Raw genomic sequence first — 25,468 nt, forward strand, 5'->3', positions numbered from 1 at the left:
CTACCTATACAAACATGTTTCCCATTATTCCTAAAGTCTATACTATTACAGTTAGGTCAGTCTCTTCATTATGTTCCGAAAATCTGCTCATTCATGCTGCCCACTATTCACTTGAAATACTTTTCTGACATCTCTTTGCCCATCAAAACATTTAAGAATCATCTCAACTCTACATTTTCTATGCCACATTCACTGAATACCACTCAGCCTACATCTCCTCTGGCTGCCACCGTATCTGTCTCCAACCATTCACAGGACAAACTTTCCACAGAAGTTGTCTATTCTCACTGACTCCATCTCCTCAGCTCCTGTTCACTCAACTCACTCCTATTTAGCTTCTTCCCTACCACTCCACCAAGACAGCCAAGTCACCAATAACCTCTCCCTATCGCCAAGCCCACAGGATGCTTTTCACTCACTTCATAACAATTCAGAAGCGTTGGTAACCATTCCCCTCTTAAAAGTCTCTCAATGCTTGGCTTTCACAGAACACCATTCACTTGTTTCTCTGAACATTCCTCTAGTTTTTCTGCAGGCTCACCATTCTTTACCAATAAGTATACATTACAGTGCCTTCTTTACCAATAAGTAGACATTAGAGTGCCTAAGTCCTCTCCTTTCTTTACTCTTATACGCTTATCTATGTCCATAGATTCAGTAACTCATGATTGTATATCTCCAAACCAAACCTCTTCTGTAAACTCTCGATCTTGATATCCAAACTTGACCTCTTTTCTTAGCTATCTTAAATGTGCTTCAGTATAACATGATCATGACTTTTTACTCCTTCAAATTAGGTACTTTCCCACTGTTTCCTGTCTTAGAGAATGGGGCCACCATCCATACAATTTTATCAGCCAGTAATCTAGGAGCCATCAATCAACATTTATCCCATTACCCTCATATCTAATTAATTACCAATCGCATTACTTTTATCTCCTAAAACTCTTTCAAATCTCTCTAGTTCTCTTCATCTCCATGATCATCACCCAACTCCAACCCTCTATCATCTCTCCCCTAGACTACTCAGGTAACTGTCTGATTTACTCAGAACCTCTGTGGGAGTCCTTCAATGGATTTTTTATACTGAAGCCAAACAAGTTTTTTGTTTGTTTGTTTGTTTGTTTGTTTTTCAAAAAACTAAAATTGTATCATGTTTCCTCCCTCCTTTAACATCCTTCTTTTGGCTCTCATAAGACCCAAATCCTTTCCATGGCCTACAATGACTTCAAAGTCTGCCTAGCCTTAGTTCTCATCACTCTGAACCTTGCCCACGATACTCGCCTACAATAGCCTCATTGACTTTTCTTATATTCTTGTAAAAGCCAAGTTCTCTCCCAGCATAAGGACTTTTTACTTGCCATCATCTCTGCCTAAATACCATTCCTTTCCCTCCTCACCTTGTCACCTTCATTTATTTAGATCTTAACTCAATTGACATGACCTCAGGGAATCTTTCCCTGACTGCTGATGAGGTTATATCCCTGTTATATAATTTTTTGACATGATGTACCTCTCCTTCACAGCCATTCACAAGTGCAGTTTTACACCTATTTGTGTCATGACTTAATTAATGTATATCTGGCCGGGCACGGTGACTCACACTTGTAATCCCAGCACTTTGGGAGGCAGAGGCAGGTGGATCATGAGGTCAGGAGATCGAGGCCAGCCTAGCCAACATGGTGACACCCCATCTCTCCTAAAAATATAAAATTAGCCGGGCATAATGATGCACACCTGTAGTCCCAGCTACCCGGGAGGCTGAGGCAGGAGAATAGCTGGAACATGGGAGGTGGAGGTTACAGTGAGCCAAGATCATGCCACTGCACTACAGCCTGGGCAACAGAGCAAGACTACATCTCAAAAGAAAAAAGAAAAAATTAATGTTTATCTGCCTATTGGATTATAAGCTCTACAGGGATAGAGCCCATGTAAGTTTTTGCTCACATTTGATCTCTCATTGCCTAGCACAGTGCCTGACACATAGTAAATGCTAATTTAATGGTTGATTATATGAATAAGCAAATGAACTAATACATTTTTGCAGGGTTCTCTTTTTATATAATTGGTATTATAAAATTTATTAAATAATGTCTTTCTAAATATTCCATATATGCTAACTTTGTCTTTTCATATAAATCACATATTCCTCAGGATTATAAATTATATGCCTAGTCTGCATACAGGAATTTCAATATAATCATCCAGACAGAAAATCAATAATGAGACATTGAACTTGAACTACACTTTAAACCAAATGGACCTGACAGATATAGATATATAAACATTCCACCCAAAGACAGTAAAATACATATTCTTCTCAAGTACAGAAAGTTGAAGTTCTCAACACAGAATATTCTGCAGGATAGATCAACTCTTAGGCCACAAAGTAGATCTTAACAAATTTAAGAAAATTAAAATCATATAAAGTATCTTTTCTGACCACAATGTTATAAAGCTACAAATTAATAATATGAAGAATTTTAGAAAATTTACAAATATGTGGAAATTGAACAATATACTCCTAAGGAACCAATGGGTCAAGGAAGAAATTTGAAAGGGAAATGTAAAAATATCTTGAGACAGGCTGGGCGTGGTTGCTCATGCCTGTGATCCCAGCACTTTGGGAGGCTGAGCCAGGCAAATCATGAGGTCAGGCATTCAAGACCAGCCTGCCCAATATGGTAAAACCCTGTCTCTACTAAAAAATACAAAAATTAGCTGGGCATGGTGGCACACGCCTGTAGTTGCAGCTACTCAGGAGGCTGTGGCAGGAGAATCACTTGAACCCGGGAGGTAGAAGTTGCAGTGAACCGAGATCATGCCACTGCACTCCAGCCTGGGCAACAGAGTGAGACTCCATCTCAAAAAAAAAAAATAAATATATATATATATATATATATATATATATATATATATATATATATCTTGAGACAAATGAAAACAGAACCACAACATACCAAAACTTAAGGGATGCAATAAAAATCATTTTTAGAGGGAAGTTTATAGCAACAAGTGCCTACATGAGAAAAGAAGACGCTAAATAATCAAACTAATATTATAGCTCAGTGAACTAGAAAAAGAAGAACAAACTAAGACCAAAGTTAGTAGAAGGAAAGAAATAATAAAGATTTGAGCAGAAATAAATGAAACAGAGACTAGAAAAACAATTTTAAAAGGTCAGTGAAACTACAAGTTGGTTTTTTGAAAAGATAAGCAAAATTGACAAACCTTTAGCTATACTCAGGAAAGAGAGAAGACTCAAAAAAATCAGAAATCAAAGAGGAGACAATACAACTGATACCACAGAAATACAAAGGATCATAAGATAACTATTATGAACAATTAAAATCCAACAAACTGTCTAATCTTGAAGAAATAAATTTCTAGACACATAGAGCCTACCAAGACTAAATCATGAAGAAAAAGAAAATCTGAATAGACCAATAACAAATAAGGAGATTAATCACTAACAAAAATTCTCCCGTCAAAGAAAAGCCCAGAACCTGATACTTTCACTGCTTACTAATTCAATCTTTCTCAAACTCTTCCAAAAAATTAAAAAGGAGAGAAAACTTTCAAACTCATTTTAGGAGGCCAGCATTACCCTGATACCAGCCAAGGAAGCTACGAAAATACAAAATTATCCGCCAGTATCCCTGAAGAACATAGATGCAAAAATCCTAAATAAAATATTTTCAAACCAAATTCAACAACACATAGAAGGATAATTCACCATGATCAAGTGGTATTTATTCCTGAGATGCAAGGATTGTTCAATATATGCAAATCAATAAATATGATAGACCACATTAACAGAATGAAGGACAAAAACTATAATATTGATTCAATAGATTTAGAAAAGGCATTTGAAAAATTCAACATTGTTTCATGATTAAAAACTCTCAACATATTAGGTATAGAAGTAATGTACCTCAACACAATAAAGGCGATAACAAGCTCTAACATCATACTCAATGATAAAAAGTTGAAAGTTTTTCCTCTAAAATCAGGAACAAGACAAGGATCCTGTTCTTACCACTTCTATTCAATTTCTAGCTGAAATCCTAGCCAGAGCAACTGGAAAGAGAAAGGAAATAAAGCCTTCCAAATAGGAAATAAAGAGGTTAAATTGTCTCTTTTTGCAGACAATATGATCTTATATTTAGAAAAAAACTAAAGACTCAACCAAAAAACTGTTAGAACTAATAAACAAGTTCAGTAAAGTTGTAGGATATGAAATCAACATATGAAAAACATTTCTATAACAACAAACTATCCAAAAAAGCAATCAAGAAAACAATACCATTTACAATAGTAACAAAAAAAAAAAAACAGTACTTAGGAATAAATTTAACCAAGAAGGTGAAAGATCTATACACTGGAAATTGCAAAACATTGATAAAAGAAACTGAGGAAGACACAAATAAAAGGAAATATATCCTGTGTTCATGGAATGGAAGAATTAATATTGTTAAAACGTCCATACTACCCAAAGCAATCCACAGATTCAATGTAATTCCAACCAAAACCCCAAAGACATGTTTCACAGAAATAGAAAAAAAAAATCCTAAAGTTCATCTGGAACCACAAAAGACCCCAATAGCCAAAGTAATTTTGAACAAAAAGAACAAAGCCAGAGTCATTATACTACCAGATATCAAAATCTACTACAAAGTTATAGTATAAAAGCAGCACGGTACTGGCATAAAAACAGACACAAAGACAAATAAAACATAATAGACAGCCCAGAAATCAAGCCACACATTTATAAACCATTGATTTTCAGCAAAGATACCAAAAACATACAATGAGGAAAGGGCAATCTCTTCAATCAAGGATGTTGGGAAAACTGGATATCCCACATCAGAAGAATAAAATTAGACACTCATCTCACACCATATATACAAATTAACTCAAAATGGATTGAAGACTTCAACATCAAACCTGAAACTATAAAACTGCTGGAAGAAAACATAGAAGGAAAGCTACAAGACATTGGTCTGAGCAAAGATTTTTTGGGTCTGACTTCAATAGCACAGGTAACTAAAGCAGAAATTACCAAATGAAATTACATCAAACTAAAAAGCTGTACAGCAAAGGAAACAATCAACAGAGTGAAGAGACAACGTATAGAGTAATAAAGTATATCTACAAACCAAACATATAAGGGGTTAATATGCAAAATATATAAGAAACTCAACTTGATAGTCAGAAAACAAATAACCAGATTAAAACATGGGCAAAGGATATGAATAGACATTCCTCAAAAGATGAAATGCAAAGAGCTAACAGTTACATGAAAGAAAGCTTAACATCACTAATCATCAGGGAAATGCAGATTAAAACTACAATAAGATGTTACCTCATACCTACTGGAATGGCTATTATCAAAAAGACAAAAGATAACAGCTGACCAAGATGCCAAGAAATGGGAACTCTTCTACACTGCTGGTAGGAATATAAATTAGTACAACCATTATAGAAAACAGTATGGAGGTTCCTCAAAAAATTAAAAATAGAACCACCATATGATTCAGCAATTCCACGACTCGGTAAATATCCAAAGGAAATTAAATCAGTATGTCAAAGAGCTATCTGCATGCTCATGTTTATTGCTCCACTATTTACAGTAGCTAAGATATGGAATCAACCTAAGTGCCAATCAACAGATGAATAAAGAAAATGTGGTATATATGCCTAATGAAATATTATACAGCCTTTAAAAAGAAAGGAGCATTGTCATTTGTGACAACATGGATGAACCTGGAGGACATTATTTTAAGCGAAATAAGTCAGACATAGAAAAACACCATATGATCTTACTTACATGTGCAATGTAAAAAAAGTCAAACTCATAGAAACAGAGAAAAATGGTGGCTACTAAAGGCTGAAGGGTGGGGACACTGGGGAGATGTTGGTCAAAGGACACAAAATTTCAGTTAGACAGAAGGAATAAGTTTGAGTGATCTACTATATATCAGGTTAATGACAGTTGATAGCAATATATTGTATATTTGAAAATCTCCAAGGGAGATTTTAAGTGTTCTCACTGCAAAAAATAAAAGTGACAAGTGAGGTAATGAATATATGAAATAGCTTGACTTAGCCATTCCACAATGTAGACATATATCAAAGCATTATGTTTCCTAGACTATCTTTTTAAAAACTTCAAGTTGGTTTGAAAAAAAAAAAAAAACTCTTTGAGTTGTTATGTCTGATTGACTATGTGAGCAAATACTTTAGGGTATACTATACCTGGCAAATACTTGAATTGTCCATATTCTATATTATTGATTAAAATGTAGATATTTTGAAAAATGGTATTGAAGAGAAAGGTAAAGTCTTATTGTATACTATAAACATATTCAATTTTTACTTGTTGATTTTTTAAAAAAAATTTTAAGAAAAGTGTTGCAATATAGTAATTATTTATTGGTTGAATGAATTGCTAGTATTCTAGGAAAAAGGACCCCACAGGCTTAAAAAAGAAAGACCGTAAACATTAAGGGCCGGCTGATCTAACAAATAGTGTTTTTCAAACTTTTTTTATTAAAGCTCATAGTAAGAAATAATTTTTACATAGTGACTCAAGTGTATATACATATGTGCAGACATGTATATACACAATACACAATTGAGAAAATTTCTCAGACTACATTTACTCACTACATGAGAGGTACTCTACAATTTCTAACCTATTTCAATTTTGGGTGCATTAATCAAGACCTGTTAAATCAATTTCATAGCCCAATGAAGGGGTGTACCTTACAATTTTAAAAGCATGCTTTAAACAACTCTGCAAAGGCTTTACAAACCTCTCTCTCTCTCTCTCTTATAAACAGACTAGTTTTCAAGACATTTGTTAGGATTTGGATCATTCTAACTATTTCATATGAACTCTGCCATTAAAAACATTACCCTGCCCCCATCATACCATTTTCAACAGCTCTACAATGGGAACGTTCAGACTCCAGCTCAGCAGGGTCCAGCTATCACTACCCATCTGTTAATATGTTATTTCACTTACACTTGAGTAACTCTGTGTAGTAACAAAATTAATAACAAAAGCAACCATTAGTGGACTCCTACTCTATGCTAGGTATTGGGCCTGATGTTGTACATGTTATCCCTAATCAGGAAAACTTCATTTCTTCCTTTACTGATCACTCATCAGGCAATAAGTCACAGACTCACAAAGCCTAGATTCCCAAGGTCAGAAGTGGCAACTAGAACACATGTTCCTTAAATTCTAATTCTTGGCTGAAATAATTGCAAATTTAAACTCTTCCTAAGTAGTCTAGGAAATTCTGTCTCTTTTTTTTGCTTTAGACGGAAAAGTAGGAAGACTAGGAAGGAAGGAAAAGTCCTAAAGCAACTCACTGCAGGGAGAACTAACTCTTCCTGTTAGACTGGAAGCAGAGTTGTTTAGGGAGAAGAACACAGAAGTTAGAATCAAAAGTAGGTAATTAAGACTTTGCTTTTCTCTTCAATCCCATTTTTCAAAATATCTACATTTTAACCAATAATATAGAATATGGACAATTCACATATTTGCCAGGTATACCCTAAAGTATTTGCTCACATAGTCAATTAGACCTCAGACCTAACAACTCAAAGAGTGTTTTACAAACCAACTTAAAGTTTTTAAAAAGGTAGTCTAGGAAATAAGCTCTCCATTCATCTTTATACTTGAAGTTTAAGTCCAGTAATTGAGACCATCAAAGAGTTAAGTAATTGGACTGTGCTCACCAGACCTTACCTCGAGGCCTTAATAATTGCATTTTAACTATATGCACTCTGAGTTTATGGAGGACAAACATGAAAACTGCTTTTACCATTTCTGAACGTTTTATAAAACCGTAGTTGAGTAAAGCAGACATGGTGCTAAGTCTACTTTATATGAGATGTTATCAAGTGGTAAACATTTCTAACAATCAATATACCACAAGGAGCCCTGACCCAAATATTCTCCCTTCTCAGTACCACCAAGTAAGTTTCTGCGAAAAAGCCGGTGAGTTTCAATTAGGCTACTGGTTGCCTGATATACAAACTGGCGACAGTAATACCCACCATTCTGGATAGTTATGGAGACTAAATAAAGTAAGCAGTCTTTATAAACTATTAAAGCAAAAAGCATTTATAAGCTATTACTATTATGTACAAGATTAAGTTACTGAGTTGTATATGCAGAGGTATCTTGGTGTGTTTGTGGTGGGAGGGATGTATGTATGTAAATATGTAAGAGAAGAACCTAGAAAAAATAAACTGTTAAATGTTGACCCTGCAAACCAAAACCTATAAAATTGTATTTATCACTAAGAACTAAACTACAGAATAAAATACTTGAGAAAAATGAGAAGAGAGGAGACAGATTTTTTAATTAAGGCTAAATTAGATAGAAATTGCTGAATATTAACAATCCAGAGGTTTCTTTTTGAAATTTCTCTATTCATTGAAACACTCTCTATGTATATGAAATATTCATATAACTGTTGCATTTCCCTGTAGTCATGAAAATTCTTATTACAACAAATGAAAAATATATTATTAATAAATATTAAGAACAGAATAGCAAATTAATTAAAATTGCTTCCCAGAAAATTTTAATTTCCTTTAGCTTTAAAACATGTTGAGGAAAAGAAATCTGATTACAGAGGAATAACTTCTTTGAAAACAAATGAGTTACAAATCTAGAAAGTGAGAGGGTTTAGAAGTTTTGGAAACGTGATGCCTTTAAAGAAATTGCCCAGAATTTCAGTGACCATCACCCATTCTTATCAACCAATCTTGACAGGGAAACCAGTTCTGGTTTGTCCTCACAGCTCTTAAAGGACCTTGAGCCATGAATTCTGGAAAATTGAACTTTCCTTGAGATCCAGATTGTTTCATTCCTTAAAGATGTTTACAAACATTCCATCTCCAAAGGATCAGACACACAATATGGTCCTGAATGAGGTGCCTAAGAACCAGGGCATTATCCCCACCAGGAGGCAAGGATTTCAGAAGCTGTAATTTCACATGTCAGCAGATTCTGGAATGCATCCACAAGGGGCTAAGACTTGAAAACAACTCATTATATTCATTCAAGACTATGCAGTATCCTATCAGAGAAGAACATAAAATAAAACAAGCACTTTTTCTTCAAGGGTTAGAAGGTTAAAAACGAATCAAAGACCCTTAATTCCAAATGGTCCCCTAGAGATTATTACCAGTGTTTCTCAATCTTGACTGCACAGTTGAGTGGAGTGAAAGTTGAGGGAGATTAGAGGGGGCCACCTAGGAGTTATTCATCCCCGTCCCCACATGCCAAAGATTCTGTTTCAATTGGTCTTGAGTGGAACCCAGGCATCAATACTTATTGTTTAGTCTTTCAGGTAGTTTTAATGTGCAGCCAGGGTGGAGAAGCACTAATCTAGAGCAATAATTCCTAAATGCTGGCAGCTGCAATAGAATCTTGTCACGAATGTCAAAAATAGAGATTGTTAAATTCTAATGCAGATGCTCTGAATTGACTCCCTCAGAGGTGAATATAAAAATACAGACATAGAGGTAAGTCTCATGCTCAGCCAAGTCTGGCACACTTTGATCCAGTGCCTTGCTACTCAAAGTATGGGCCAGCGTCACCTGGGAGTTTATTGGCAATGCAGAACCTGGGACGCACCCCAGACCTTCTGAGTTAGAACCTGCATTTTAACAAGATCCTCAGGTGACCCCAAAATGCACCCATCTTCTGCTTTTCCTTTCTTTTAGGGATGGGAAAACAGACCAGGAAAGTTAAAGACTCATCCAATATAGGAAAAGAGTATCTAGTAGGGGGAAAAGAGTATCTAGTAGGGGAAAAAGACAGGACCAGGCCTCCCTGTCTAAGACTTTCTATTCTGTCAGACTATATTTCTGAACTGCTGTCTAAGTTTTTGTTTTATTTTGTTTTAATATAAGGAGGCACTTCTTCTTTATAGAGCAATTTATTCAGACAACAGGAAAATAACTACACTTAGGTTAATACTAGTACATATTAATTCCTAAAGGAGATCATACACAAATCATGGGATCAATAATCCTGGCTGATAAAAAATTCTGGACAAAGGAAGGTTATATTCAGTCAATAAAGGCAATATAAGAGCATGTGGGATGTTTCCTCCCTTTCTATAGTAATTCCAGGAGAAAAAAAATGATTTCCTCTGAGCTGCTCCAACATGATTGGACTGGTTTTTGTTTTGTTTTCATGAAAATCATATCCTTCTCGGATCCAGAAATCTCATGTACATTAACAAGGGTGGTGGGGAGGGGAAGGAAATGGGAGAAATCAAAGGATACAAGCTGGCAGTTATGTAGGATAAATAAGTCTAGGGATCTAATGCACAACATGAGGACTACAGTTACTAATATTGTACTTACTAATATTGTATTGTATGCTGAAAATTTGCTAAGAGAGATTTTAGCTCTTACCACACACATACAAAAGGGTAAATACGGAAGATTATGAATAGGTTAATTTGCTGGACTGTATAATCATTTCACTATTTATATGTATATAAAAACAATGTTACAGGCCTTATATATATACAATTTTTAAGACGTGTAGAAAAAAAGGGTGGAACACCTTTTTAGGGGGTTAAGCCTCTGGCTCCCTCTCCTTTTTACCTTTTTTATGCCAATTACCCCCAGAGAGAAATATTTCAGAGGACTAGCAGTTTTTAAGTATTTTAAGTAATAATAATAAGACACACAAACAAATTTTAGAGTACTGAGGAACAAAGAAAATGGAGAGGAGTTGAGAAGAAAAAGGACTTCACAAAAAAAAAAAAAAAAAACTTTCACTAATGTATAGATTTGCCAAGATCCAGGACGGCATGTGAAGAAAGTCAGCTGCATTTTCCCTCTGACGGTATTCATATAGTTCTAACTTTGGAGAAGGACACCACCCAGAAACCACGGCTCTCGCTCTCAAAGCCCTCAAACCCCGGAACACACAGCTCTTCCAACAGAAACGAAGTGCAGGCAAGACTACAAACCCAGATGAGGGCTATTTCAAGCTGCTCTTCCAGATCACTGGGGCTTCAGTGAGGAAGAATCAGTGCAGGCAGTCGCAGCTCCAAGTATCGACCCACCCTTCACAGTGCTCCCATTCAAAGAACACACATTCCAAAAATCGATGCCTATGAAGGAAAATCTGAAGCAAAAGTGACCCATTAAAACCATGTAGCAATCACTAACGTTTTCTAAAAGGAGTTGGCTGCAGAGGCCTTTTCAACAATGCTTACTGTCAAATATTTATTATAAAGTTAGGTTTAGTTTGGGGTTTTGGTTTTATTCAAAAGTTTACTTAGTTTCTTATCCAAATCAGTTTCTTATCAAAATCTGAAACTACACGTTTCTAATCCACAAGAATGACCAGACTGTCCAAGCTAATTACCCGGATCTTTTCTGAACTCTGCAAATGGAATGCAGAAATCACATCTGTACACACTTATATCAAGCTAAGCTGTCTTTGGCTGCATTATTCTTTTCTTCAAGGGAATGAAAAGGGAGCTAGATGACAGCGATGATGCAGATGGTCTTTAGAGTTTCATTCCAAGCGTGGCCTTCTTCCAGTTTTTCCCATCTCAAGGATATCTTCCCTACCTCCATCTGCACGCAAATGCTTGGGCCAAAACCTTGGAAGTCATCCTTCACACCTCATCCATGTCATCCAGTCCATTACTAGATCCTAATAATTCTACCAACAAAACATATCTGATACATCCATTTCTCCCCATTTCCACTACTACCATCCCAGGCCAGACCACCATCATATCTTGCGTCGACTACTGCACAGAGACCAGACCTAACTGGTCTCCCACTCTTGCTCCTCCTCCCCTCAACCCTTACGGAAGTAGCTTTTGGGACTTTGAGGTTTTTCCACTGCACTAGGAATAAAACACAAAATCTTTCCCCTGAACAGTCAGGCCCCTAACTGTCACTTGCCCTTATCTCCTGTCTTTCTTCTGGTTTCACCCAAGGCAATCTAGCCGCACTGGTGTTTAGGCTTCACAAACTTAGCCATTCATTTTCTTTTTCTCCTTAGGAATGTTCACATGCTTTCTCTTTGCCTGAAATATTCTTCTTGCCACTTATCCTCTTGTTACCTCTCACTGTAGGTATCAATTTAACATTACTTCTTTAGAAAGGCCTCCCAATTGGAATTAGATCCCATTGCACATGACCATCAAACCCTCCCCTTTTCATCCAAAATGCTTACCACAATTTGTAATTATATATTTGATGTAGGCTTGGTGAACGCCTACCTCCCCTACCAGACTCTGAGTTCCATGAGGTCAGGGACCATGTCTATTTGTTCATTACTGTACACTCACAAATGTTTTATGAATATATCAAATAAAAAATTCTGCTTCCTATTTAAAGTCATACAGTCAGTCAATAAATAGTTATAAAGCAATTCTTAGACATTGTTAAGAAGGTAGATAAGGACCATGGCAGGTATTTTTTTTTTTCAAGGAATTGGCAATAAGTTAAAGAAAAAAAAGGAAGGGGTGGGTGTTGCTAAGCAGATATTCCCGTGCTTTGAATGGCCTCTAGAAACTTGTGAATTTAAATCATGCAGTCTGTATTATTTTTGTTTGTTTGTTTTTTGCTTTGAGACAGAATCTTGCTCTGTCACCAGGTTGGAGTGCAGTGGCGCAATCTCAGTTCACTGCAATCTCCACCTCCTGGGTTCAAGTGATTCGCCTGCCTCAGCCTCCCGAGTAGCTGGGACTACAGGCATGCACCACCAAACCCGGCTAATTTTTTGTATTTTAGTAGAGGCGGGGTTTCACCATGTTGGTCAGGCTGGTCTCGATCTCCTGACCTCATGATCCGCCTGCCTCGGCCTTCCAAAGTGCTGGGATTACAGGTATGAGCCACGGCGCCCAGCCTGTATTATTTTTTAAATGTGTCTTCTGGATGAATGATACCTATAGATCTATTTAAGTTTCATAGAACAGTAATAGTGGAAAAATCTGAGGCATATATAGCAATTGTATTTGGGTTAAATAAAATCTTGGTACAGATGGCTAAACAAAAGCACAATCATGCCCACATCCACAATGTTGATTTGTTGTATGTGCACTGCCCATTTCTATGTCAATGACAGAATGTAAGGCTGGTCTCCTTCATGTTCTTACAAAATACACCTGTATCCTACAACAATCCTCTAGCAATATAGCAAATGTGCAGACATACTTTGTACTTTCCACAGTGACACTAATTATTACCCAATAATATTGGCAACATTAAGCAGACCATCACTGTAGGAGTTTGAAATATGCAAAAATATCTGTTAATTTATTCAAACTTGTTCAGGTGTCATGAAAGATAAAAATATGCTTCCACTTTCTATCTCCTTCACGATCAAAGGTACATTTTTTAAGTGTCTGTGTTTCTTTGATGGCATTAACTTCATTTTTTCATCCAGCTACAGTGGTTCAAAATGCATGAGATACTTTAACATATATTTCTGAAATTCTAGTGGTAGGAATAATAGCAACTTTGCTATTAAAAAAGATTTCTCCACAAAATGTTTAACAATTCAATGTTTCTACTTTTAATAGTTGGTGTTTTGTTCATGAAAAAATGAGTTTCTAAAATGTAAACTGGTCAGAATCATTAGAAGCAAAATATAATTGCAATAATGGCCTATTTGATGCATAGCATCATAATACAACAGAAAACTTTCACCCTGATATAATGATAACATTTTACTAAATTATATTGCAATGAAATTTCTTAAAATACCTGAAGCCATAAGACTTATGCTAGTTACATAATCTTGGGGAATAAAAGCTAAATCAGTCAAGATGTATTTATCAGAGGAAAAAAGTATATATTTAATGTTTAAGCATCATTTTAAATCCTACAAATAAAGATTTTTGCAAATGGATTGCATCTTTTCTGAGGAGATTATATATTTTCTTTGAAGTTACCCTTTAATGGCAATTAAACACTAATGGCAAGATAAATGATGAAAAACTTCAATTAAAAAGCTGGTCCGACCTGCACACATGATAGAAAAACAGAAGGAGGCTTTTCTGAATGCATTCACAATCCAGTTAATTTTCTAAGGCTTTCTCCTGTATGTTTTTAAATTTCTACACTCTATGTAACAGGAGCTAATTGTTCAAGAAAGAGTTACAGAGCTACAAATTCAATTCATTTCTCCTTTGGCAGGATTTCACTAGGATGGTTATAAGAAGAGGCTGATGTTTCTGCTTTATTCCTCAGTTTGTCCAAGAATTATCAGGTATTGAAGTAAGCAGAACTGATACTTCTTTTGCTCTAGGCAGTAGGTTTTTGTTTGGGGCAAGGATGGACAGGGGTGTGTTGTTTGTTTGGGTTTAGTATTCTCTCCAAGGTAAGCCCCTAGTAAATTGAACTCAAATGCTTTTAAGCTCAGATCCACCAGTTTCTGCTGGGAAATTCTCAACTACTTAATTTCTTGCTTTCTTCAGGTTAAAAAAAATCTCCCCTACCTTACCTTATCTAGAGTAAGTCCTTAGTGAGATGATCCACTACATCCGTGGCTTCACCAAATCTTCTGAGCAACCCTGTAAGGTGGGTGTCCTAATTCTGGAGAGCCTCAGTGTGTCACCAGGAGTAAGGGCTAGACAGGAGTCTGTGTTGTCAAGAACTCAACACCTTTGCTCTTTCCATCCCAGCACTGTGCCTGATAGCACAGTTGAGAGCACTGCTCTGTGAGCCTTGGAAATGCCCTCATAGAGTTCCAGAAAGATTACCGGTTACCTTGATGATGTTTGCTCTAGTACAGACAGAAGCTGTTTTAGGAATGAGCAAGGGGAATATGTCACGCATTTCATTCCTCCCTCTTGGAGACCTTTAGTTTCTGAGGTCAGTTAATGAGGCAGCTCTTTCCTTCTGACCTGTAGTTCTTTCTTTGGTCCATCACAGTTAGAGACATTGGCTGTATATGATGTCAGTTATGAACATGCTTCATGTCTTAAGATGAGTCAGTATAGTAAATGGGCATGAATTAACTTACTCTGCACACAGCACTTACAGGAGACACAAAAGAAAGCTAAGGATTGATAATCTAGTTGGAAAGTAAGACTAACATTATACTGAATGGAAAGTCAAAGATGACCCTAACACTTCTAGAGTAAAAAACAAAAATACTAAAGACACTTTGAATAGAAACGGGAGATACAAAAAAAAAAAAAAAGTCAATCTGAGGCCAAAAGCAAATAAATTCTATTCTGCCTACACTGAGTTTTAGATGACTTTTGAGTAGTACAAGAAGAGAAATCCTGTATACCTTTGGAAATACAGACCTGGGGCACAGAGAAGATAAAGTTTAAATTATGGCAGAAGACAAACTTTCCCTGAAAAGTAGGATGGAGATGCAAGAAAGAAAGTTGAAGGGAGAACTTGTGGGACTACTCAACTCATTCTTTAGGAAGGAAAAGGAGAGGAGGGAGGAGGAGAGGAACAAAAAGGGAAGCCAGTAGAAAGGGCAGCGGGGCTTGTAAGCTCATGATAGCTATAAGATGAATGGTGGAGAGGGGAGGGGAATATAGTTTCAAACCTTGCAAAGTCAGAAAAAATATGGATCAAGAAAAGATCTTAAGATTTACGAGAAGAATGTGCACTTATAATTTTCTAGGAATTTTCAGCATTATGGAGTAGGCAGAAATTAGTTGAAAAGAGGTGCAGAAGGAAATGGTGACTAAGAATTAAAAACATCAACTATAGAAAGTGCATTCAAATATTTAAACAACTAAATGATAGTAATAACTACTGGCATGATATAATGCTTATTTATGTGCCAGGCACCATTCTCCGTACTTACATGTACCGCCTAACTTAATCCTCACTCTAACCCCATAAACTAGGTACTATTATTACTTGTATTTTATAGATAAGGAAACTAGGTACAAGTAAGTTAAGTCACCGAGCTAGTAAGTATCAGAGCCAGGACTCTAATACAGGCCTCTAGAAACTTATAAATATGCACATGCCCTCCACAGAAAAACAGGAGAAACATTGTTTTTGTCACTGTGTTCATTATGAATCCCTAGTGCTAGATCCCTGCCTAGCACATAGTAGGTACTCAATAAAATTGTGTTGCATTAATGGATAATTAACTAGAAAGGGCATGAGAGCCAAGCAAAAGGATCAGCGTTGTATTTCGGAGTCTTTATTCTGAGACTCTTTAACCCCCATTGAGGAACTCCTCTATTTTTTCAATGCTGTAAATGTATAAAAATAAACTCATTGTGCTTTAATTTGCCCCCAAATTTAAAAAATAAAAATAAATGCCAGCAGACCAAAAAGGGCTTACAGAAAAGATCAGGACAAAGGTTAACTTTTCCCCTCAATCCAAGTGAGTTGTTCAATTTTTAGTTAGATATGGCAACCTGAGGCTGGCCCTGCAGTCTCTAAAAATCTAAAACTCATTTTCCTCTTCTGCTGCATACTGCACAGGGCTGTAAGCTGCTCCCCAAGGCAAAACTCACTCAGAAGGTACTTAAGCAGGTAAGGATTGATTCCCAGGGATAAAACTCACCATCAATAACTGCTAACTGCAAAGTTGTTAAAATAATTTAGTTAGAATCTACAAATTTTTAAGCAGTTCTTTCTGGTGTTAAATAGTCCAGCTTTCAGGCTCTTGACAATTGAAACAAAAATGGTAGAAAATATTTCAGCCGTACCTCAATTTGGAATAGGAAATGAACATGGGATCCATTTTATATTCCTTTCTCATCCTCTCAGAAGTACCATCCGATTTGCCCTATGCAGTGTGGTTTCTGTTTTCAGATATATGCGTTGATTAACTAAATAGTTTAAACTATGTAATTACTTATTCAAGCTCACTTAATAGATTTAATCAGCATTGGCTTGGGGAAATAATTAATTATGGTCTTGGTTACTTTAGGAGACAAAAATCAAAAAAGCATTTATTCAACGAATACTTACTGCTATGTGCTCTGCACAGTGGAGGACATAAAAGTCTTTTTAAGATACGACCCATATCCTCAGGGAGCTTAGTTCATATACCAAAATTTTCATGACTTCCCAATTATATGTCCTTATATCTACAAGCTGTTGTGATTGTGCACATAAGCTCAGATCTCAAATTGCGTATCTTTTGAGGTCCATATGACCTTGTACTTAATAGTTATATTTCTGTAATGGGACCAGACCCAAAGAGAGAGGGAAATCTATTTTCAATAAAATTTCCAATAGCTTTCTAACCACACTTTCTTTCTAAATTACTGTGCTCATTAATTTTCCTCTTTTTTCTTTTGTCAACCTAATATATCACCAAACTACTATCTAGAATGTATATAAATATGTCTCTTTACTAGGTAATAGTATCCACATATAACCAAACACTAAAATGATGTCTAAAATACACACTGATCGATGTGACAATAGTTATTACTCTCTCCATTTGATCAAATATATTTCAAGACTCAGCCTTTCTAATATATTAGTTTCTATATTATATAACATAGGAATATTTAAATGATTCTTTTTAATTATCTTTAAATGATGAAAAGGACTCATGTCATGTGTTATAAAGCTAGACTATTTAGTGGAAAATGCTGAGGATTTTTTTACATTCTGCTTTGCTATTGGTAAAGGAATTTGTTTCATAAATGTCCATTTTCTACAATACTTTCTAGAACACTACTTTCTTTGACCTCAATGTCCACAACAATAATTGCCACTGGTTTTGGATTGTGATTTGTTATCCATGTTTATCTGATTCACAACACATCTCTTGTATTTATAAAAGTACTTTAAGACATATTTCAATTTTTCCCATTAAAACCAATATTGTGTGGAACATTTCAAAGTATCTCTCGATATATGGTTTCTAACCCACCAAAAAGAAAAAAGAATCGCCTTAAACCAAAATACAGATTTACTGACTAAGAGGAAACAAAACCTCTTTAAACAGTCTACTCCCAATCCTGTCTTTTGGAGTTTAATAATTTAAAGAACTTTGAAAATATTATTTAATAATTTTAAACAATTTAGCTCTGTATTTAATTTTTAAAATTTGGGTAAAAATAAAATACTAGGATTACATAACATCCTGAGGAAGTAACTATAAATCTGTAAACTATCTTTTGATAAAATTAAAGCACTGTTATGAACTGATTCTACTTCACCAATTCAATATAAATTATATAAAGATGTCTCATAGAGAAAAAAATCTGTTGAAGTGGCTCAATATGAAGCATTATGTACAGGTCATTTTTCTGCAAGACTTTATATTTCATATACTGTATGTATATGAAATGCTGAAATTGTGTATTACAATAAAATTTTATCTGCTAAAGAAAATGCTCTATTAGTCTAAAATGTATTTAAATCCATTTCTTTACAGAAACAATTTTTATCAATATCACATTCGTGTAGTTATAAAATGTTGATCACTGTCAACTAAAATAAATTCTAATAATTAATATAATAAATACCTTTTTTCACTTAACTTTCCTGCATGTCTTACATTTTAGATATTTTCTTCCAAGAGCACCAACTAACTACATTGACTCCCTCCCAGTCAAATTTGGGGGGTGGCAAGCAAGGTGGGGGAAGGGGGAGGAGGGAGAACAGAAAAAGAGAAAAATATTAACTACTTGGTTCACCTGTGACAGAACCCAGAGTGACCTCTTGTGGTAAATACTAACTACAGTACTTTGGTGAACAGCACAACCTTTTCCTAGGCTACACTCTGGAGAATGCAGAAGCATTGTTCCTCCAAGCTAAGAAACTCGGCTGTGACTCACAAGGAAAGAAAAAGATAAACACTGACTAAACTAAAGGGCTTCTTTAGGAAATCTACTCCGTCGCTATCAATTAAAATAATCATAACTACGCCCTTCTATTAAAAATAATGTTTATATGATCCTTTTAGTAAGTCAGTTACAAGGTGCCTAGGTAGATGGATGTCTTACACATCCTACTTCTGGAATCAAGCAAAAGATAAACAAAGAGGGCAATTTCTAGTGAAGATAACAGTATCTTAGAATAAGCATCCCTCTATCAGCAATGTGCTGCATTCATTATATAACACAGTGTGGGAATCTAATGCAAGGGACAATCTTGTGGCTTATGTATAAATATAATTTAGGAAGTGGTCAGTATAATTTCAACCTCTTTGATATTTTAAATGTTAAAGTGGTACATTATAAGACCTGAGTAAACCAGTGCTTCAAAAACACTGTGTGGTTTTATCAGTATTTCCTGAATAGTGTCTTAGATATTAAAGAAAACCTTTCAAGAAAAAATGTCAATAACTTTATAACAACAACCACCAAAATAATGTCCATTTGTTTTCCATCATTTCTTTTAAATTGGCTAATTGTAAAAGTTATTATTCCTTTTTTGCTTTGTTTACAGATCACTAGTTCTGCTTCCTCTCTTATAGGTTTATTTTAAGACCTCAGTTTGTACAAAGGTCAATTACAGCATGAAAATAATTTTGGACTTTTCTACAAGTAAGAGATAGCTGAGTAAAAAAAAGTGCTTGTGCAACCAGCTATCTCAAGCAGAATGAAAAATTGAGGATACTGAGTTTCTTCTCTTGAAAGGTAAGTGGTTCATAAAATACTACCTTCTCTGTTTTCTTCTTTCCTGAACCCCCTTTTTCCCCAAAAAGAAAAACACTTCTAGTTTTCCACAAAACTAAAATAAACTTCCAATTTGTCATAAAGCTTAAAATATTAAATAATAATAATTTCTAGTTAAAAGGTATTAATTTGTAGTTATAATTTTCAAAATAGCAATCTAGCTTACTGTCACTCAAACTAATCATGTCTGCCTATTTGCTAAGGAATTGAAGACAACATATGAGTAAAATGTGCTGCCCAAAGACAAAATCAGGTTGAAGGTCTTTGAAATATTTTTTGTCTTTTGAATCTAAATTTTAACCTAAAAGTCCTAAAAACAGTTACTTTCTTCCAGATACTTAACCTCTACCCACAAGTTTACTGCTCCCTAGAGCCCAATTTAGATTAATAGTTTGCATAAATAATTGAAATTTAAATAAAGGAAGGTATCCTAATAATGTTCTAGACACAAATCTAGTCTGTAAGCCCTTGAGGCAGGGGCCTTCTGGGAGACATTGCTCAGCTGTAATGAACTCACCACATAGTCCTCTAAACCTTCCCTTACTAATGGCTTATTTTGATCGTACTAGCCAAAAATTTGTCTAAGCCATCCTACAGCATTTATACTTTAAACTTTACAACTTCTTAGAGTAATAATGTTCTCTATATTTACTAGAATCACATGCTAAGAATTATTATAATTCCTTTTGTCTAGAAATGATCTTATCTTTTTTCTTTAAACCAAAAAGAATTCCTTGCTTCTTTTGAGATTTGGCTATAAAGTGTGTGTGTGTCCATCCTACTCAATGGCCCTCATTATTTTGTTTTATAGACTTTGAATCACCAGTAACAACTTGCAATGTTCGCTTATAACAGACTGAGTCAACTAAATAAGGAAAATAAAAATCCAGTCTCAAGAGGTGTGAAATAATAGCATAGGTTATAGTTGCCACTCTGGAGTACAGAATGCAGCGCCGTTATTCTGGGAAACTGCATCTAAGGAGTTTGGAACTTTATTAAGAAATCCTCAGGTATAAAATTGACATTCAAATATGCCACACTTCTTGTTTTTTGTTTCACATCATCAAAAAATGTTCTGGTAAATTTGTAACTGGCTGAGATTTCAGTTCATTGGTGATACCCATGGACAAATACATGTCTGACATTTTCTTTGTGTCCATTTCCCTTTCATGTCCCATAATCTGTCTCTCTCTCCCCCACCCCACCCCTTTCTCTCTGCTCTGTGTGTTTTGTTTTGTTTTGTTTCCTACATCTCTGTTTTGCTCCTTGTGTGCAAGACAGAGAAAAAGAGTTAGATTGCTTCCTCTGTGTCTGTAGGGTGGTGGACACACTTTACAGACAAATCCTAAAAAAGAAGAAGTAGGATATTCCTCTTTTCAGTTTTCTGGGTGGATGCCTGACCAGCTGAGTGTTTACCTATGTGCCTGTGTATTATCTGGGTATCTCTCTATATCTATGTCTATGTTTGGCTGACTCTCACTGTAAGATCTGACCTTTTCATAAGAAGAAAATGATATTGTATCAGAAAGAGCTTTTCTTGGGGTTCAGGTAAAAAGACAAGGCCAGCCTCTGTTTCTTCAATTGTTAAATAGATTGGGAGTGCTGGGTTCTATTCTTCCTCTTCCTGCTAAACCTCTGCCAACACTTCACTTTCAATGTTGTTAAGTTAGTGAATAATGAAACCTTCAAAGTGACAAACCTGATCCATCTGTGAGAATCCTGAAGGGAATTTTCTATTAGTCTCAATTAAACAATTTCTCAGGATAAATTTTTCTATTTCTCTGCCAAATCATATACAAATGACAACTGCGGGATATTCCCCCGTGAATGTGTACACCAATTTCATACCATAATTCTCAATTTCTGAGGTTCTGCCTATAAAAGAGGTACTGAGACTTTTCAGTATTTATCACACACACCTGCATATATACTCACTACAACTATCTAACAAACTTCAAACAGTTCAGGGTCTTTGAGTAGTGGTATTCAAAGTTAGCCATAGGCAATTAGAGGTGGCATTTAAGTGCCAAAACAGATAAATTTTCATTTTCACTTGGTATTGTCCAGGAAAGAAACATTTAACCAATGAAACGATTATGAACATGAAGTGTAAAAAAGATAAAATTCTCATTAATTTGAGTGGTAGATACAAAATGGAGGCAACAGAAACAGACATTTCTAAGCCACCTAAGGTAAATCTTCATTTCATAGTATATGTACAATTTTTAAAAATTCAAAAAACTATCTCATAGTTTCATAGTCTGTATAAGAAGCTTCAACCACAGTTGCTATATTAATAAAGTTTAGTCAAGGGATTCTCATGTTCTTTCTCTTTATAAAGCAGAGCAATCGTAATCCTGCAGATTTTATGTTTTAAGGCCTTCTCTGAGAAGTCCTCTCATAGACCAAATTGCGTGAAGTTGAAATAACCCAAGAGGATGAGAAAGCTGAAAGAAGACTTGTATACTTAACTAATTCCAATAATCCACACATTTTCCCCAAACTGTTTTAAGAGTAATATCCCCTTGTATTATAGGTTTAGTATAATCTTAATACAAGAAGGTAATGTATAAGAATAAAAATTGCCTACCATTATGAATTTATATAACTAAAAAATATACAGGTATTTAAAAGAATATTAGGCCAGACCCTATTCGCTATTTTTTCCGACCCAAATACAACACTACTGCTTTAGACTTTTACTGTTTCAGGCATTGGCCAAAACGAAGAAATAAAGTTTAAAACCTCAAATTAAAAACAAATAACAAGTCAGATATTTGGAGAAAATACTTTGAAACACTTAAATACAATTAGTCTCAAAATCAGAGGAAATATTTACAAGCCTAGTCTTAAAAGAGATTCTAATCTAAGAATTAGTATAATCTAATCTACCATTTAGGGAAAGCATTATTTATTTAATTATTTGATATTTCAGTGTGCCTCTGTCTTTCCCTGTGCCTCCAACTAGGCAGGGAGCCTCTTAAGAAGAGGGGATGTGTACTAATTACTTTTTTTTTAATCCCAAGAAACCACAGAGTATCTATGGTATAAGGCACCCAAATAAATATTGTTTCAATGAATGAATAAACAAGGCACTATGGAACTGCATAGAGTATTTCCATTGCTTTGTTCCAAGCTCTACTGTACTCCATATACAGAAATGTCTTTCTCATTATTCTCCAAGCAAGAGATGTCAAAATAACAGCCTCTGAAGGAAAAACTTAAAAAGATATTCAACATATCTTACTTATGAAGTTTAAAATTATACAAAAGAATTAAAAACAAGTAGAAAACGCAGATTTCAGTAAGATGCAAAGTTTATAAGGTCTTAAAATGTGGAAATATATAACCATTCCCATCCAGAATATCTTGTAGGAAATGAATGTATAAATGGATGGTATTTTAAAGACACACTAAGGCAAGAAAACTTTAACGTCAGTAGCAAGGTAGGATGGCATCTTTTTGATTTTTTTCTAGTTGCATTAAAAGCACAATAGTTACTGCTTCACTTCTACGTTTCTCATGTTTAAGTCAAACGAAATATATAGATGAATGTACAGTGAAAAACATAGCAAGAAGAAACTTTAAGCACCAATTTGTCCACAGTAATTGGCTTCCCATTTTGCAAGCACTGAACTCTTTCTTAGGTTCAACCTCAACTACTCTCCCCAGCACAAAGCACCTTTCCCAGTGACCACGAGGGCCAAAAGCCTTTCCAGAGATTTAAATCTTGTTAAGTAGCCACTTTCGCAGCCATTCCCAACTTGAGGGAAACCTTTCCACTGAGATTAACTCAGAATTTGGTCAGTCCCTGCTGCTCACTTTGGGGGAAAATGTGGGAGAAGGAAGAACAAGAAAGATAAAAGCAAAACTCAACTCTATGTTCCAGATGTACCTACACCCTATCCAACCCCTTTCTTTCCTCCAGTTCTGGGCTCTGGACAGGTGGGAGGGGGTGAGTCTGTCTGGTAGGAAGGGGATGCAACTAACTTTCCCCCACCATCTCATTGCCACCCCACCCCACCCCAAATCCAGCCCAACTGGTAAATGAAACCACCAGGTAAGGCTGCCTGCATCCCCCTCCCTCCTTGGGAGAGGGATGGGATGGGGAGGATGGGGGGCGCGTGTGGGCGGGATGGAGGTGGGGGTGTTCTGAACTACAACTCTCCTTACCACTGGAGCGCCTGACGATGTTCTCCAAAAATGTGTTCTGCGGTGCCACCAGCCCTCTCTTGCCCCCCGGCATCCTGGGTCTGGAGAGCAGCGGTCAGGATCCGCGGCGGGGGAGGGGGGGATGCAGGCAAAGAAGGTGGAGGAAGAGGAGGAAAAGGTGGAAGAGAAGATTGAGCCGAAAGAAGAGGGGGCGCGGCGGCGGCGACGGGGTCCCCTGACTGTGTCTCCAGCCCGACCCGGATGAGCAGCTCTGGGGAGGAGGACCAGGCAGTTCATGGTAGTAGCGCTCCCCCGGCCGCCGCTGCCCAGACTGTGGCGGTGCCGCACACGGGGCTCGGGAACTGCAGGCTCCGCGGGGCACAGTGCGCCTGCGCCGCCCCCGCTGTCGCTGTCCCGCCGGTGCTGATGCTGAGGCTGCTGCTGAGGCTGCTACCGCGGCGGCCGGCGCCTGGGCGCGGGCTCTGCATCTCTCCCCCCTACTGGGGAGCGCAAGAGGGAACTCAAGCCCCCACCCTCCCAATCCCCCTCAGCTCAGACCGAGACCCCTTCCCCGCGCCTTCGTCTCCCGGTCTCCTCGTCCACCCCCTCGCGCAGCGAGCTCCGGGCAGAACAGCGTAGCCCAACTTCTGGGCTGTGCGCCTGGTGGTTGCTCGTCTCCCCGGAGATCGAGGCAAGCGATCGCTGTCCAATCGGGCCGGTGGAATGGGAGAAGAGGGTGCCAGAGAGAGCAGTGGCCAGTCGGAGGCTCACATCTCGGCGTCTCCCGCTCGGATCCCGAATCCGGGCTGCTGGCGCGGACGCGGCTCCCGGGGCGGAGGTGCGGGCAGGCTTCCCCTCCAGCCGAGGCTGAGAGCAGGGCAGGGACTGGCTGGGCGGCGCGCGGGGACGCAGAGCAGCCACCTGACGCTGCTACCGCCCCCCTCCGGGCTCCGGCGCCTGAAACCTTCCTGAACACTGGCGCTTTCCACACCGCCCTTACCCCACCCCGGAGCGGGAGCGCGAGCCCTGAGGTCCGAGCGCACAGCCGGCGCCCGGAATGGCCCCTGCGACCCGGGCCGGGCTTGGCGTCTGGGGGAGCGTGCGGCCGCCCAGGGGAGTTTCCCCCAGGACTGCTGAGCACAGGAGGCGAGCCGCGAGCCCGCCACCGCTGCAAAGTTGCGGGAAAGGTTGCACTTGATGTGAAGAGTAGGGGAAGAGGGTGAATAATTCACACCCGAGAGAGGGGGAGTGAGGCGGGCAGTGTTAGCGATGGAAAAACGGTAAAGGCTGTGGGGGCGAAGATGCGCCAGGGTGGGGCAGGGCACGAATCACCTCTAACAAACCCCCCAATTTCCAGGCGTTGAGAATGGACAGCAGCGGCACCGTTACAAACAGTCCAAAAGCCTGAATGTGTCACAGAGAAAGGAAAATGGCATAAATGCGAAAGGGGTGGAGAGAGATGGAAAGGAAAGAGGAGCCCACACTGAGGCACCTTCCTTGATCTAAGGCGGTGGTTCTCAAAGTGGCCTGGACGGGCAGCATCCGCATCTGCACCACCTAAGAACTTGTTTATAATGCAAATTAGTGGATTCTACCCCAAAGTTAGGGAACCAGGAACTCTGAGGAATGGGTTGACCCATCTGTTTAAACAAGCCCTCCAGGTAAATATGATA

At 37.5% G+C, this 25,468-nt stretch overlaps 1 protein-coding gene across 1 annotated transcript in view; it reads right to left on the reverse strand.

Moving 5' to 3' along the window:
• Window positions 1-24,862, reverse strand: part of KCNH5 (potassium voltage-gated channel subfamily H member 5) — a 343,538-nt gene extending 318,676 nt beyond the window's left edge. The window contains exon 1 of the mRNA XM_016926190.4: window positions 23,817-24,862. Coding sequence (XP_016781679.2) covers window positions 23,817-23,889 — 73 coding nt within the window. The 5' untranslated portion in view covers window positions 23,890-24,862. The remainder of the gene's footprint in view (window positions 1-23,816) is intronic.
• Between the last annotated feature and the right edge of the window lie 606 nt (window positions 24,863-25,468).

The sequence above is a fragment of the Pan troglodytes genome, chromosome 15, assembly GCF_028858775.2.
Source record: "Pan troglodytes isolate AG18354 chromosome 15, NHGRI_mPanTro3-v2.0_pri, whole genome shotgun sequence".
Classification (NCBI taxonomy): domain Eukaryota; kingdom Metazoa; phylum Chordata; class Mammalia; order Primates; family Hominidae; genus Pan; species Pan troglodytes.